General features: G+C 36.9%; 1 protein-coding gene across 3 annotated transcripts in view; it reads right to left on the bottom strand.

The window, feature by feature from the left end:
- Cdh7 (cadherin 7) overlaps window positions 1-13,410 on the bottom strand; it is a 92,007-nt gene that overhangs the window by 24,321 nt on the left and 54,276 nt on the right. For all 3 annotated transcript variants that reach the window (XM_048363139.1, XM_048363140.1, XM_048363141.1), the window contains one exon: window positions 1,727-1,980. In XM_048363139.1, coding sequence (XP_048219096.1) covers window positions 1,727-1,980 — 254 coding nt within the window. The remainder of the gene's footprint in view (window positions 1-1,726; window positions 1,981-13,410) is intronic.

Below are 13,410 nucleotides of genomic sequence, written 5' to 3'. Positions count from 1 at the left end.
TGTGGGTTGTTCACGCCTGTAATCCTACTCAGGAAGCTGAGGTCTGAGGACCATGGTTCAAAGCCAGCATGGGCAGGAAAGTCTGTGAGACTTTTATCTCCAATTATCCACCTAAGAACTTAAAGTGGCATTGTGGCTCAAGTGCTAGGGCACTAGCCTTGAGCTGAAGAGCTCAGGGACAGTGCCAGGGTCCAAGTTCAAGTCCCATAGCTGACAAAAAACAAAAGAGAGAGAGAAGGGGCCATGAAGACAACCAGCCATTCTGTGCTGGGATAAGGACACACAACACCCATGCTTGTTACATTGCTGTTGTTAAATGTTCACGAGGGCAGGAGGCCTGAATGTTCTTACAAAACATGGAATGTCGAAACAAAACACAAAATGAAGATTGTCCGAGTCCCTGTGCCCAGGTAGCTTGGACAAAGATGAACATGGAGAACTATTTTGGACAATGGGATCTATTTTACTACAGTGAAAGAGAAAGTGTAATTTGGACTCACAATTGTTCTAGCATACAGACTGTATGATTAGACAGTGTTAATCCTCCTATGCGGAATATAACCATTCAGATACCTCCAGCATTTTGTAGAGATGGGGAAACAGGGAATATGAGTTCATAGCTACTCTTTTAGGTCCTACTAAAGTTAGGACAAGGAAAAACTCACTGAAGAATTACATATATTTTCCCTGAAACTTTTCAGACAATGCCACGATTTAGTTCAAAACAGTAAACCTAAAAATCTGAGGCTAGCTTATAAGTTAAACATATTATATGTAACTAGTTGATTTATAGCCTCATAATTTCTGTTGAAAATTACATTTTCACACTTGAAAGCGCAAATTCTGTAACACACTGTCTATATTTTTCAACTACATTTTATTCATAGCATTCTTTGAAGAAATGATTGCATCACTTAACAGGTGAAACACATATCCGTGCTCATTTGCTCCCAGACAGACCTCAGATTCTAGACTGATAGCTTAATGAACAAACTTGAAATTTGGCATATTAGAAAAAAGTTGAAACAGCTATATTAGACCCAAATAAATTATTTGACTATAAAATATGAAAAATCTAGCTATAAGGCTGCCCAACAAGTATTTTAAGAACTCTTTATGCATATATAAGGAATTATTTTATTTTATTTTTTGCCAGTCCTGGGGCTTGAGTTCAGGGCCTGAGCACTGTCTCTGGATTCCTTTTGCTCAAGGCTAGCACTCTACCACATGAGCCACAGCGCCACTTCTGGCTTTTTCTATGTACGTGGTGCTGAGAAATCAAACCTAAGGCTTCATGCAAGCGAGGCCAGCACAGTAACACTAAGCCACATTCCTGGCCCCAAATTATTTCATTTTTTGTATGTAGCAACAATAAAAAATTCACATACTGTCCAAACAGATCAGTATAAAAAGTGAGTTAATCAATCCCTGGTTTAAACAGCTATCAGCTAAGGTCTGTGCATGTCAATGGTACCTAAAAATTCTGCTCCACGATAATGACCTTGGAGGCAACTAGATGACTTTTTTGAGTTAGAAAAATCCTACATGGTTTTGATCCCGTTTCATTTCTGCTGAGATGATTTCATACGTAAATGAGATGCTTCTGTACATACATAAGTGCGTATGTATTTGCTATGAATTAAGAATCACGACAGAGTATCATTATTGCTCCAGAAGTAGTGAGTACACTGACGCAGAATACTAGAAGAGGAGATCAAGGTTTTACCTCACAGGGCTGTTGGAAGAATCTGGATCGTGAGCCGCGACAGTGCCAATGATATTGCCAACTTGGGTTGCTTCCGACACCTCCATGGGGTACAAGAGTGAAGAAAACACGGGGGGCTCGTCCACATCTTCCACAATTATCTTCACAGTCGTTGTGTCACTGAAGGGCCCCAAGCTCAGAAAACGGGGGTCGGCATCTTTATTTGCAGCTTCTATGCGGAGCGTGTAACTTGTTTTGGCTTCAAAATCCAGTTCCTGTAAGGACAGTTATTAGGAAAATTAAATTACCAATTAGACAGTCAGCAGAGCGGAGCCTTTTCATTTATGAATGTCAATAAGCATAGGAAGGACTTTGCCATAAAATTGCACCATCAGCATTCATAACTAATAAGTAATTATGCCAATCAGGACCCGGCTGCTGCTCTGGCTCAAAGACAATGGTAAGTGCTACTGAGCTAACTTAGAGCTCTCTGTGGGACAGATGGAAATCTTCATTTGAGAGACATCATGTTGAAGAATATTTCCCAACAAGACATCATTATTAATGTTCTTCAAGCACATCATGCAAGCGTATTACTCAAGTTCACAAGCAAAAGGAAGAGAAACGTAACTCTCCATTCAATTTCGCATTAGGAATCACACTGACTTGGGCCCTACATGGAGATCCTGAACAGTCAGGAGTTCAAACTGTAGTTTTGGTGTCAGTCACACTGAGATTGTCCAGACTGAAAACAGCTATGCTCTGTGAAGCTTTCTCAGCTTGCTTTCATTTTTCTCCAATCCATACACATGCACTGAATACTTATGTTAGATGACTGAAACTTGTGGTCTAGATTCCCTATTACATATTTAATTTTCAGAAAAGATTAACCATGATAAAGAGCTCCTCACAGATAAATCATAAAGGAACTGACCAAAAGAAATTCAAAAGTAGCTAAGTGTTGCACCACTGAAATGCCATCTGTCAATAACAGTAATAATTATATGCATAATATGTGGAAATATTTGTGACAGTAATCGGCTTTCCCTAATGGACCTGAATTCCATGGTTTTTTTTTTTCATGGCTTTCAATCTCAACATGACCATTACAAATTCCACTCCCAATCACTCTCTATACAATGATATAATACAGAAATTACTAAAATCAAGAAATAACTTGAAATATATGACATCAAATAGTATAAATGTTTTACTTACTTCTATTTTATGTACAACAAACCACGTATAAGGAAAACGCACCTAGTATACATCTAAGAATACGATTGAGCCCAGACATAAGTGTACAACTATACCAACTCATTCCAAGTATCAACCAACATAAAATGTAAAATATAGGTAAGTGAACAGAATACAAGGAATATATGCTACATTATATATATATATATATACATATATATGGCATCTACTGTAGCATATGCTATGTACTATGTTTCACATCAAAAGTGTTAGCACATATATACATGCCTCATATGGCTACACAAACATATATAAATCATGTATTAAAAATTATATTATCATTCCCTTTCAAATGAATATAAATCCACAACTATGTGTGAGATAATCATGTCTATATTCAATTAAAAGTTTGTTGCACAACAGAACATTTTAACATTTAATACAGAAGTAAGTACAATTATTTTGTACCAAATTATGTTTTAAGCATATCTGAAAGGCAGATGCTTGAGGCACCAACATCTGGACACTACAAAGTCATGTTGAAATGCAATGCTGGCGTCATGATTGGTTGCCTAAAACCTATTATGGAACAAAACCTATTATAGAACAATAAAATAATACATATGAAAGGCTTCGAATCAAGATTACAGACAAGAGATTGCTACATGAGAGTATTTCCAGTCCATATCACAGTAAGCTATAATTCTGCTTTTCAAAACCAGAGTGCTGTGATGGAAAAGTCTGTTAAATTGAAGAAAATGATTGTGCAAGAATATTTTAATTCCTGGTTTTCTTTGTCATTATTGAATTGCACATGAGCAATTAATCATACAACTGTTATATTTCATGATAAAGTTTACACTCAAAACTTGGCAATGATAATTGAGGTAAGATAAACAGAGGGGAAAGAATAAAAGTACTAACCAAATTCTCTTCAGTCTTTCAAAGTACAAGTAATTGAAAACTATGAAATTAAATTAAACCTCAAATTTTGTTACTCTGTCACCCACACAGCAAATAACAAGCAGGATAGATAAAACATAGAAATCAGATATATGTCACTTAGATCCAAAATAGAGCTGTCTCAGAGCCTTTCAGGGGCTTCTCAGAAAGGCTTGTTCATCTGTCAAGTGACATCACTGTCATAGAAGCAGCAGTTTGTACTCAAACTATGAAGGAGAGTTCTTCATAACATTGTCACCAAGGGTGATAAAATTTAATGGTAAAATAAATGTCTGGGACAGGGGCTTGCCAGTTTCCTATAAGAGCTGTTTAGGTAGGTTAAGGCTTTGAGGACTAAAAATGTTCTGCTATGTGTAAAAAAAATGAACACAGTTGTGTGTCAGTAATTCTTAATAGACAGATATGGAGATTTAAATTCTATATAATTTCCATGTACTTTAACGTATTCTTTTTGGTATTCCATTCCAATAGTTCTTAAAAATTATTTTTTCTTATATGCAGAACTAAAAAAATTACTCTCTTCCAAAACAAAACTGCAAAGAACCAATAGCCCCCTCATCAAGTGGGCTGAAGGCTTGCAAAGAGACTTCTCTGATGAGGAAATGAGAATGGCCAAGAGACATATGAAAAAATGCTCTACATCACTGGCCATAAAAGAAATGCAAATCAAAACAACATCGAGATTCCATCTCACCCCAGTAAGAATGTCATATATCAAGAAAACTAACAATAACAATTGTTGGAGGGGATGTGGCCAAAAGGGAACCCTACTTCATTGTTGGTGGGAATGTAAACTGGTTCAGCCACTCTGGCAAGCAGTATGGAGATTCCTCAGAAGGCTAAATATAGAGGTCCCCTATGACCCAGCAGCCCCCCTTTTGGGTATCTACCCAAAAGACCACAAACACAAAATCACAGTAATGCCACCAGCACAACAATGTTCATTGCAGCACAATTTGTCATAGCGAGAATCTGGAACCAACCCAGATGCCCCTCAGTAGACGAATGGATCAGGAAAATGTGGTACATATACACAATGGAATTTTATGCCTCTATCAGAAAGAATGACATTGTCCCATTTGTAAGGAAATGGAAGGACTTGGAAAAAATTATACTAAGTGAAGTGAGCCAAACCCAAAGAAACACGGACTCTATGGTCTCCCTTATTGGGAATAATTAGTACAGGTTTAGGCAAGTCATAGCAGAGCATCACAAGGCCCAATAGCTATACCCTTATGAACACATAAGATGATGCTAAGTGAAATGAACTCCATGTTATGGAAACAATTGTTATATCACAGTTATAACTACTTTCAACGTCCCATGTATATCTGTAGCTTCTATTATTGATGATCTTGTATTACCTTCTTGTGGTTGTACCTACACTATCTCTGTAATCTTATCTGAGTATACTGGAAACCATGTATACTGGTATTGGAAGTAAGAAATTGAAAAGGAATACCAAATTTGAGATACACAGGGTAAAAAAAGACAAACAACTACAAAAGCAATACTTGCAAAACTGTTTGGTGTAAGTGAACTGAACACCTGGGGGGGGGGAAAAGGGGGAGGAGGGAGGGGGGTATGAGGGACAAGGTAACAAACAGTACAAGAAATGTATCCAATGCCTAACGTATGAAACTGTAACCTCTCTGTACATCAGTTTGATAATACAAATTTGAAAGAAAAAAATTATTTTTTCTAATTGGGGAAAAACAGAAAACAAAGACTGAATCATGGATGAGTAAGATTGCTACCTTTTTCTGAATTACTGTAAATCAAAATCCAACTGAAATTACAAAACCAAAAGACAAAATTACTTTCCAAGTAAATGTAACTGGCTCATATTGTGTTTCCTGTCTGGCAGTTAGGTCTATATTTGACAAAGTCAGATTATAACATTTATTGATGAACTAAAACATAAAGACAGTAACAACTAATAAAATCTCAAAAATTCCTCTTGCCATTTTTAGCTTTTTTATTTTGAAGTCAGGACCAAAATATTTTCTAGAAGGTTTTTGCTTATGGAAAATGATGTCGTTGTTTTGGAAACTGACCCACATGAAATCCAGCAGGAAATTCTCCATCCTGGAGTTGCTATTTTAATATGCTATGATCTACTGGCAATATGGTATGTCTGCTGATATCTACATATTTCATATACCATAGTTGATGTTGCATTTTTACAGAAACTCTATGCATTTCCTTCGATTCTGGAGACTTCATTTCTCTGTTAGATCAAGTCCATTCTGTAGTGTTTACTATTCTCCCTACTTCTCAACCAAAGATATATAAATCCTACATTTTTTTTTCCAAAACAGATGGCTCACATGAGATTATACCTACCGAGAAACCAAATATGTATTTCTACAGCGTTGAATAAGTTATCTCTACAAGAATATTTCTCACATTTATATATAATCATAAGAGTTCTAATGTCCTTGCCAATTACTTTCTAAAAGCAAAACATGTCTTTATTATGCTCAACTGAACTGCTGGAACTTTTTTTGTTCTTGCCTGAGTTGTAACCAAAACAGCCTCAATGTTCCTCTCAGCCTAAATATATTTAAAATTCCCTTTCCTCAGAGCATTTACTTTAGAAAAGTAGTCATGCTTTTCTCCCTTAAAAAAAAAAAAAAAAAAAAAAAAAGCAGAGACAAGTTAGGAAGATGGAGGCCCCTACCTTCTCTACCTCAGTTTCTGTGGAAAAGGAGATGGTTATCTTTAAAGGAAAGGAATCCTATTGCACCTTCAAAAGTACCTCTTTTTATTAAAACGTTTGATATTGGGATAAAGCAGATTACAAAATATAGGGCTGGGGATATAGCCTAGTGGCAAGAGTGCCTGCCTCGGATACACGAGGCCCTAGGTTCGATTCCCCAGCACCACATATACAGAAAACGGCCAGAAGCGGCGCTGTGGCTCAAGTGGCAGAGTGCTAGCCTTGAGCGGGAAGAAGCCAGGGACCGTGCTCAGGCCCTGAGTCCAAGGCCCAGGACTGGCCAAAAAAAAATATATATATATAGACAGTAAGCCCCTTTTCCAGTGTCAGCTTCTAAAATATCTCCAGCCCCTTTATGCTAGCAAAGTGAAAATTTTAAGACTGAGTCTAAACCTGTCTTTCTCCTCTGTAGCAATAGCTTTGAATAAAACGTTCTTTAATTGTTTAATCTTATCCAGTACAATTTTTACTGTGACAATTGCAATGTGTTTTAGTAACATTAAATAATAAATATATATTATAAACTCTCCTTTTAAGATAATTTTTACTCCAAAAAAATTATCCCTTCAGAACCTTGAAAATGATCTGCAGCTATGAATAAGGTACCTCAACAGAAATATGTCTCTATAATTGCATAGGATCATTAGTTATCAGATATCATTCTACCTGAATGGAAACTACATGTGAATTCCTAGAGTTCTACTGCTTCGTGTGTCTGGTGGGAGGAGGAAGACTGGGGGTGGTTTCTGTAGATTTTAATTATTCTACGTGGGTTCTTCTTGAGGAATTTAACTTTTTCCTGTCTGTGTCATTACACTGGACTCAAATACCAAGTATTTGAGATAAGACCTCCCAAGCTATAAATTTTGCATATCCATGGTAGATGTCATTAATATAATTTTATTTACCTAACTTTTAATAAGCTGACATAATTTAATATTTTGGTTGAAAACAATCCTCTAATTGGTCATAATGTCAATTTCCAGATAAGTGTTTTCAATAATATTTTATAATTATTAAAATCAGTGCTTAAATTAACATAAAATATTTAAATTAACATTGTAACTTAACTATAACAAGCTATGCACATTTTTTCCAAATTATTCTAAGCATAATATCCTCACTGGGCACAGTGTCTCACATTTATAACCCCATCATAACAATAATTGTTCAAAGCACCCAGGGCAAAAAGTTAGGAAGCTCCCATCTCAAAATGTAAATAGGATGTGGTGCTTCATGCTGTAAATCTACCCGTATGGGAGATGTCCTTAGGAAAACAGCAATCCCTGGCTGGGCAAAAAGGTGAGGCCTAATTTGAAAATACCCACAACACAAAGTGGGCTGCAAGCAATAGCTCAGGTGATGGAGTTCTTACCTGCCTATCTACTGCATGCCACCACTTGATGTGTGTGTATGTGTGTGTGTGTATACATATGATTCCTCAAATCTATGACCACAAATACATAACACATTGCATGTTACAGATTCTCAGATGAACACACACACACACACACACACACACACTTAGCATCACAAATCTTTAAGTGCCTTTCCCATTAACAATGCCGATTTTTACAGTCCTCACCTTGTCAAAGCGGTTGTGGTAATTTTATAACATGAATCTAGTAACTGTTGACTATTTATTAGCTCTCAGGTTGACTTAAGAGACCATGTGAGCTACATAGGCTCTTTGGAAAGATCTGGCAATGGAGTCAAGCGAGTGTGGATTTCCTGCTGACTATCACATGCTAGCAAACTTTCCAGTGCCGCCTCAAAAGCTGTGTTCCACCGACATACAAACAATGAGAGTGAGTCGGAAACAGCGCAGATCGTCTCCAGTTAAAAAGAAACAGTAGAAGGGAAGGTGAAGGTGATGGTATGGAGGATACAGGAAAACATCCTATAAACACGATGCAGGAAAGAGCCAGCTGTAATGGACAGGTGAGCTCAACAGACAAAGACAAAGCTAGAGCTCTTGTCAGCTCACTGTGTAGGCAACCACATAGGATGCTCCAATGCATGCAGTGGGCCTGGCTCAGCTGTCTGGGACGCTCAGCTCCTCCCGCCTTCCCTTCTCATTGTGTTACGTTGTCTGGGTTAGCTTTCAATCCCCCACTGAAATGTCCCACTTAGATTTCGTATTAATTTCCTTCCGGTACGATAAAAATGCTGCAAATATAATCACTTAACAAGTTTATTACTTTATAGGTTTGAATGTCAGAAGTTGAAAATCAAGATATTAATGGGCTTCATTCCTTCTTAGAAGCCCCATGAGAGAATTCATCCAATTTCTAGAGACAAGTATTCTTGGCTCTGAGCCCTTGGCTCCATCTTAAAAGCTGGGCATTTAATCTTTTTATGCTCATCTCTCCTTTTTAACCCTCCCTTAACCTGCTGTCCTCAGATATCCATCTTTGTGTTTATAGTGAGTAAAATCATATGGCCCAGAATAATCTACCCTTTTTAAGGCTGGTTAATGAAATCACACCAGCACATTTGCATTTTTCCCGTGAGGTAAAATATTCACAGGTTCCATGTTTCTCTTTGTTTGGTCTAAGAGAACCAGATACTATAAATTTAGGTAGTCTTTTAGGATTTTCAAGCAAAAATAAAACAAAACAATAACACAAAAATTTAAACCTTAAATGACTACATTTACAATGACTGCTTTTCTATCCAAATACAGAACCGGACCGGCATTCATTTTCTATGTTGATGTATGCATTCCTCTTCAGTCCCTACTGTCACAGGCAATCATTTTATTGGAGGTTTGAATCCAGATTATGATCGAGAGATACTTCAGCAAATATTTTGTTAGAGACATTCATCAAACAGTGGAAAATATTTATTGATCTTTATCCAAATAAACTCTTTGTAACTTGGGTTGATGGAGGAAAGAAGATGAGGTGGAATTTAGCAAAACCTATCTATAATCTTCCTTTTGCCATTTTTTCCATTATTTGTATATGGAATGTCCATAGAAAAGCTTATCAATTGTAGTCATTGGTGACAAATCTAGTTGTTGAATGAATCATTAGGCCCTTCACCTAATCTACTGACAAATTTATAAATTTAGAGCATCATTGGGAGTTTTAAGAAACTCCCAGTGGTGGTACCCAGTTGGAGGGTGTTCTTGCGGTGTTTCATGACTGACAGCCCTGCTCTTTCCCTTTGTTTCCTGGCTACCATCAGGTCCTCAGATCTGCTCAAACTTCTCCGCCATACACCTGCTCTGACTTATCACAGACCCACCACAGTGGGCTCCCAGGACTGAAATCTCTGAGAGTGGGAATCAAAGAAATCCTTTCTCCCTGAAGATTTTTCTGTTTTATTTTGTATTGCTTTTCAGGTGTTTGGGGACCTGAAATGTCATTTCCTGGCAGTATAATCTTACTTGCTTAAAGCTATTGAGCCTCTCTGTATCATTGTGGCGACTCAGGTATTTTTTTTTTGTCTATTCCTGTGCTTAAAATTGCTTTTATTTTCTCTCTTCTCATGCATTGTCCTCCTTGATTCTTTACCAGAAACTGGATTTTTCCTTTCCTTGATTCTGTCAATATGATGTACCAGAACGCTGTTGTTTCATGACTAGATATCAGCTTTAAGGGACTACCTACCATCAGTCATAGGCTCAAGCCTAGGTTTTTGAGTATCTTGTGCGGGTACATGTCCTCCCTCCTGGGGACAAATACCTCCCTAGCTGCACACCCCAGGTAATGACCAGTTACCTGTGTGAGAACAGGGAAGATGAAGAGAAAAAAAGCCCAGCCTGGGCTAACCTGAAAAATGTTTGTTTTCTTTTGAAGCACTGACCTCGGATTGGTTGTTAGGCAGCAATAAATTACAGATAAAATGTGGGAGAGGAAAGGGCTGAGAAAAGATAGCTTCAGATTTTGACACGGCATGGAAGCATTATTTAGGAAAATGGGCAAGAAGAGATTTGAATGACCAAACTGAGTTCCTGAAGAAGAGGTTAAGTATACATATGGAAATAGTTTTGAGTCTCTCGAACCTTCCAATCTAAGATCGATCAATTGTTTTTCTTCTAAATGGCTGATGTAATATTCAATCCTTTTTCTGTACGTGAATATTCAATCTTATTGAGTAGGATTGGGTTTTTTTTTATTAGTCGTTTCTAACCCCTCAAATATACTTTCATCCTGGAAATTCTTGCTTTATGGCCAGTTTTTGTTTTCACAGTTTTCCCCTATTTCATGAAACAAAATTGTCAGGTTCAGTTTATGTATACATATATGATTTCCAAGTACACTCTCAATCAACCCTTTAATTTTGACTGCCATGGTTTTTGCATGTGATGCCTCATTATAATTTTTTTATTCCAGATCATTTACTTGAGCTTCACACCTTTACTTACAACTGTATAGTCAGGGTGTCTGTATGCATGCACATCAGAAATAACATGTTCCACACATTCCTCACATTCTTATTCTAGAGGACAACATAGTACTATTAACATTGACTAAACCTTGAAACATTTACCTTGTCCTTAAGGCTAAATTATTACATACCTATTTCTTAAGCATCTCTTTCTTGGAATTCTGCTTTTTGAAACTCATTTATTAATCTATATACCACACTAAAAGACAGAAGTAAGGATTTTTCTACTTTTATTTAAACATGTAAATTTCAGGATGCATTTATTAGAAAATGTCTTCTTCACAGATGCTGAGAACATTGCTGTCAATTTTTTTTTTTTTTTTTGCCAGTCCTGGGCCTTTGGACTCAGGGCCTGAGCACTGTCCCTGGCTTCTTCCCGCTCAAGGCTAGCACTCTGCCACTTGAGCCACAGCGCCACTTCTGGCCGTTTTCTGTATATGTGGTGCTGGGGAATCGAACCTAGGGCCTTGTGTATCCGAGGCAGGCACTCTTGCCACTAGGCCATATCCCCAGCCCCTGCTGTCAATTTTTTTAAAGCAGAAAATACTTGCACGTGTACTAAGTTTTGGCCTGTTTTAATTGTATCTGTCATGCCGTGACATTTAGATTACCATCATCATTCAGCTAATATTGTTCCTTCCTTTCTTCATGGAATCTTTTGTTAATCTCTCATCCTGGTTACTTGAACACAGCTAATCTTACGTTGTGATAAGCAGATAACAAGCCTCTGCTGATGACACATGTGCATAATGATCATACTGAAACAAGAATATGCTCACGTGGAAGCACATAGTCATGGTAGCTTCCAAATAATGGAATGGAAAAAAATTGCCTGAAATTCAACCGTCCACCAAATCAGTGTCATTTTTTTTTACTCTTTAAATCTCAGTCTTTTCACTAAAATAATCAAAAACTTATTCCTTTCTTCCTCAAATGGAGGAGTATCTTTGGTATACACCCTGTGAACGACCTATACTTGGCAGTTAAATTAATTGAGTAAAGTCTTTGGAGGAACGAGGTCATGAGACACGAAACAAATAAATAAACTGCAAATGCCAACAGTGTGATTTTCCTCCACCACACATCAGTGACACATTTAAGAAGCAGTGTGATAACACACGTGCCTTTAGAATCAGCCCCTCTTTATTGCAAGTAGTACGTACAAAAACTGATTTGACGTATCCCACATGTATGCACCTAACTCTCCCTCATGGCACTTGGAGGAAGATAGCACTGTGGTTGCTTCCCCAATTGTATTTATTCTTTGACCTCCTTTAGCTTGCTGTGTGTGTGCATAAGGGGGCATTGTGCAGATCTCACACATTTGTCCTCGGGAGAGCAATGTTTGTCTTCTTGGATGTGCGACAATGTGAGCTACAAAACAAGTGGTTCAGGTGCCAGGCATTGCGAGTGTATTTATCCTTCAAAGGAAATGCATTTTGAACATGCTCATTTATTTTCCTGTACTCTAGCTCTAGTAATGTGTTACACTGAAGAAAAATTCCATAGTTAATTCCAACTGAGAATTTATACAGAAAACAAAACTATATTAAAGGAAGAATTGACTTGTCTCAATGGAGGAGACAAAACTTACTAAAGGCCCTAAGTTGTAGATTCAGAAATGAAAATGTATTAGGGAGGAATTCTAGGTGGAATGAAAACCACAGATTTTACTCAAGCGAAATTCACTTTGTGAATTTGCAATCCCTGTGACACTGCTTGTAAACATCACCATGCCAGCATTTGTAAATAGCCAAGAAATACTATGCACATTATTTTAACTAACACTATTCTTTTAGCTGTTTTTAAAACCTAGGCTAAATTTATTTTAGTAGAGAAGGTATGATTAAATTGTATATTATATGAATTTCCATATAAACTTTTTGTTTCATTCATTCTGCAAATTTAATGATATCATCTATTTTATGTAGTCATTGGAACAGTACTTACATATTTAAGAGTAATCGCTCACAATTCTATTTTAAAAAAATCTGTAACTCTTTATTTCAATAAAGAATAGAGTTGATGTTCTTCCCCACTTCTCAGATAAGACATTTATGCATATAGTTACAAAAAATATACATGTGAGTGAATCTGTATCATACTTCACACCTTGCATAGTTTTAAGATATGTAAATATTTGAGACTACTACAACAATTTCTTGAAACTTGCTTAAATACACAAACATGATTCCTGCCATCTTCTTATATAACATACATGTATAAGCTCAATAAAAATAATTTCAGAATATATTCAAAAATTCTCAACTTGGGGCAGATTGATTTCACACACATCTTTGAAATATTGGGGCACTGGTGTTACCTTATAGCATACCTTTTATTTTAGACCCCCAAGCCATACATTTTGCTACCTGTTTCCCTATCCTACTTATTAAAACTTTTGTTCAAAGATTATTAACAGCTG

Source organism: Perognathus longimembris, chromosome 15 (assembly GCF_023159225.1).
Source record: "Perognathus longimembris pacificus isolate PPM17 chromosome 15, ASM2315922v1, whole genome shotgun sequence".
NCBI classification, from domain to species: Eukaryota; Metazoa; Chordata; class Mammalia; order Rodentia; family Heteromyidae; genus Perognathus; species Perognathus longimembris.
This window is presented reverse-complemented; position numbering and strand designations above follow the sequence as displayed.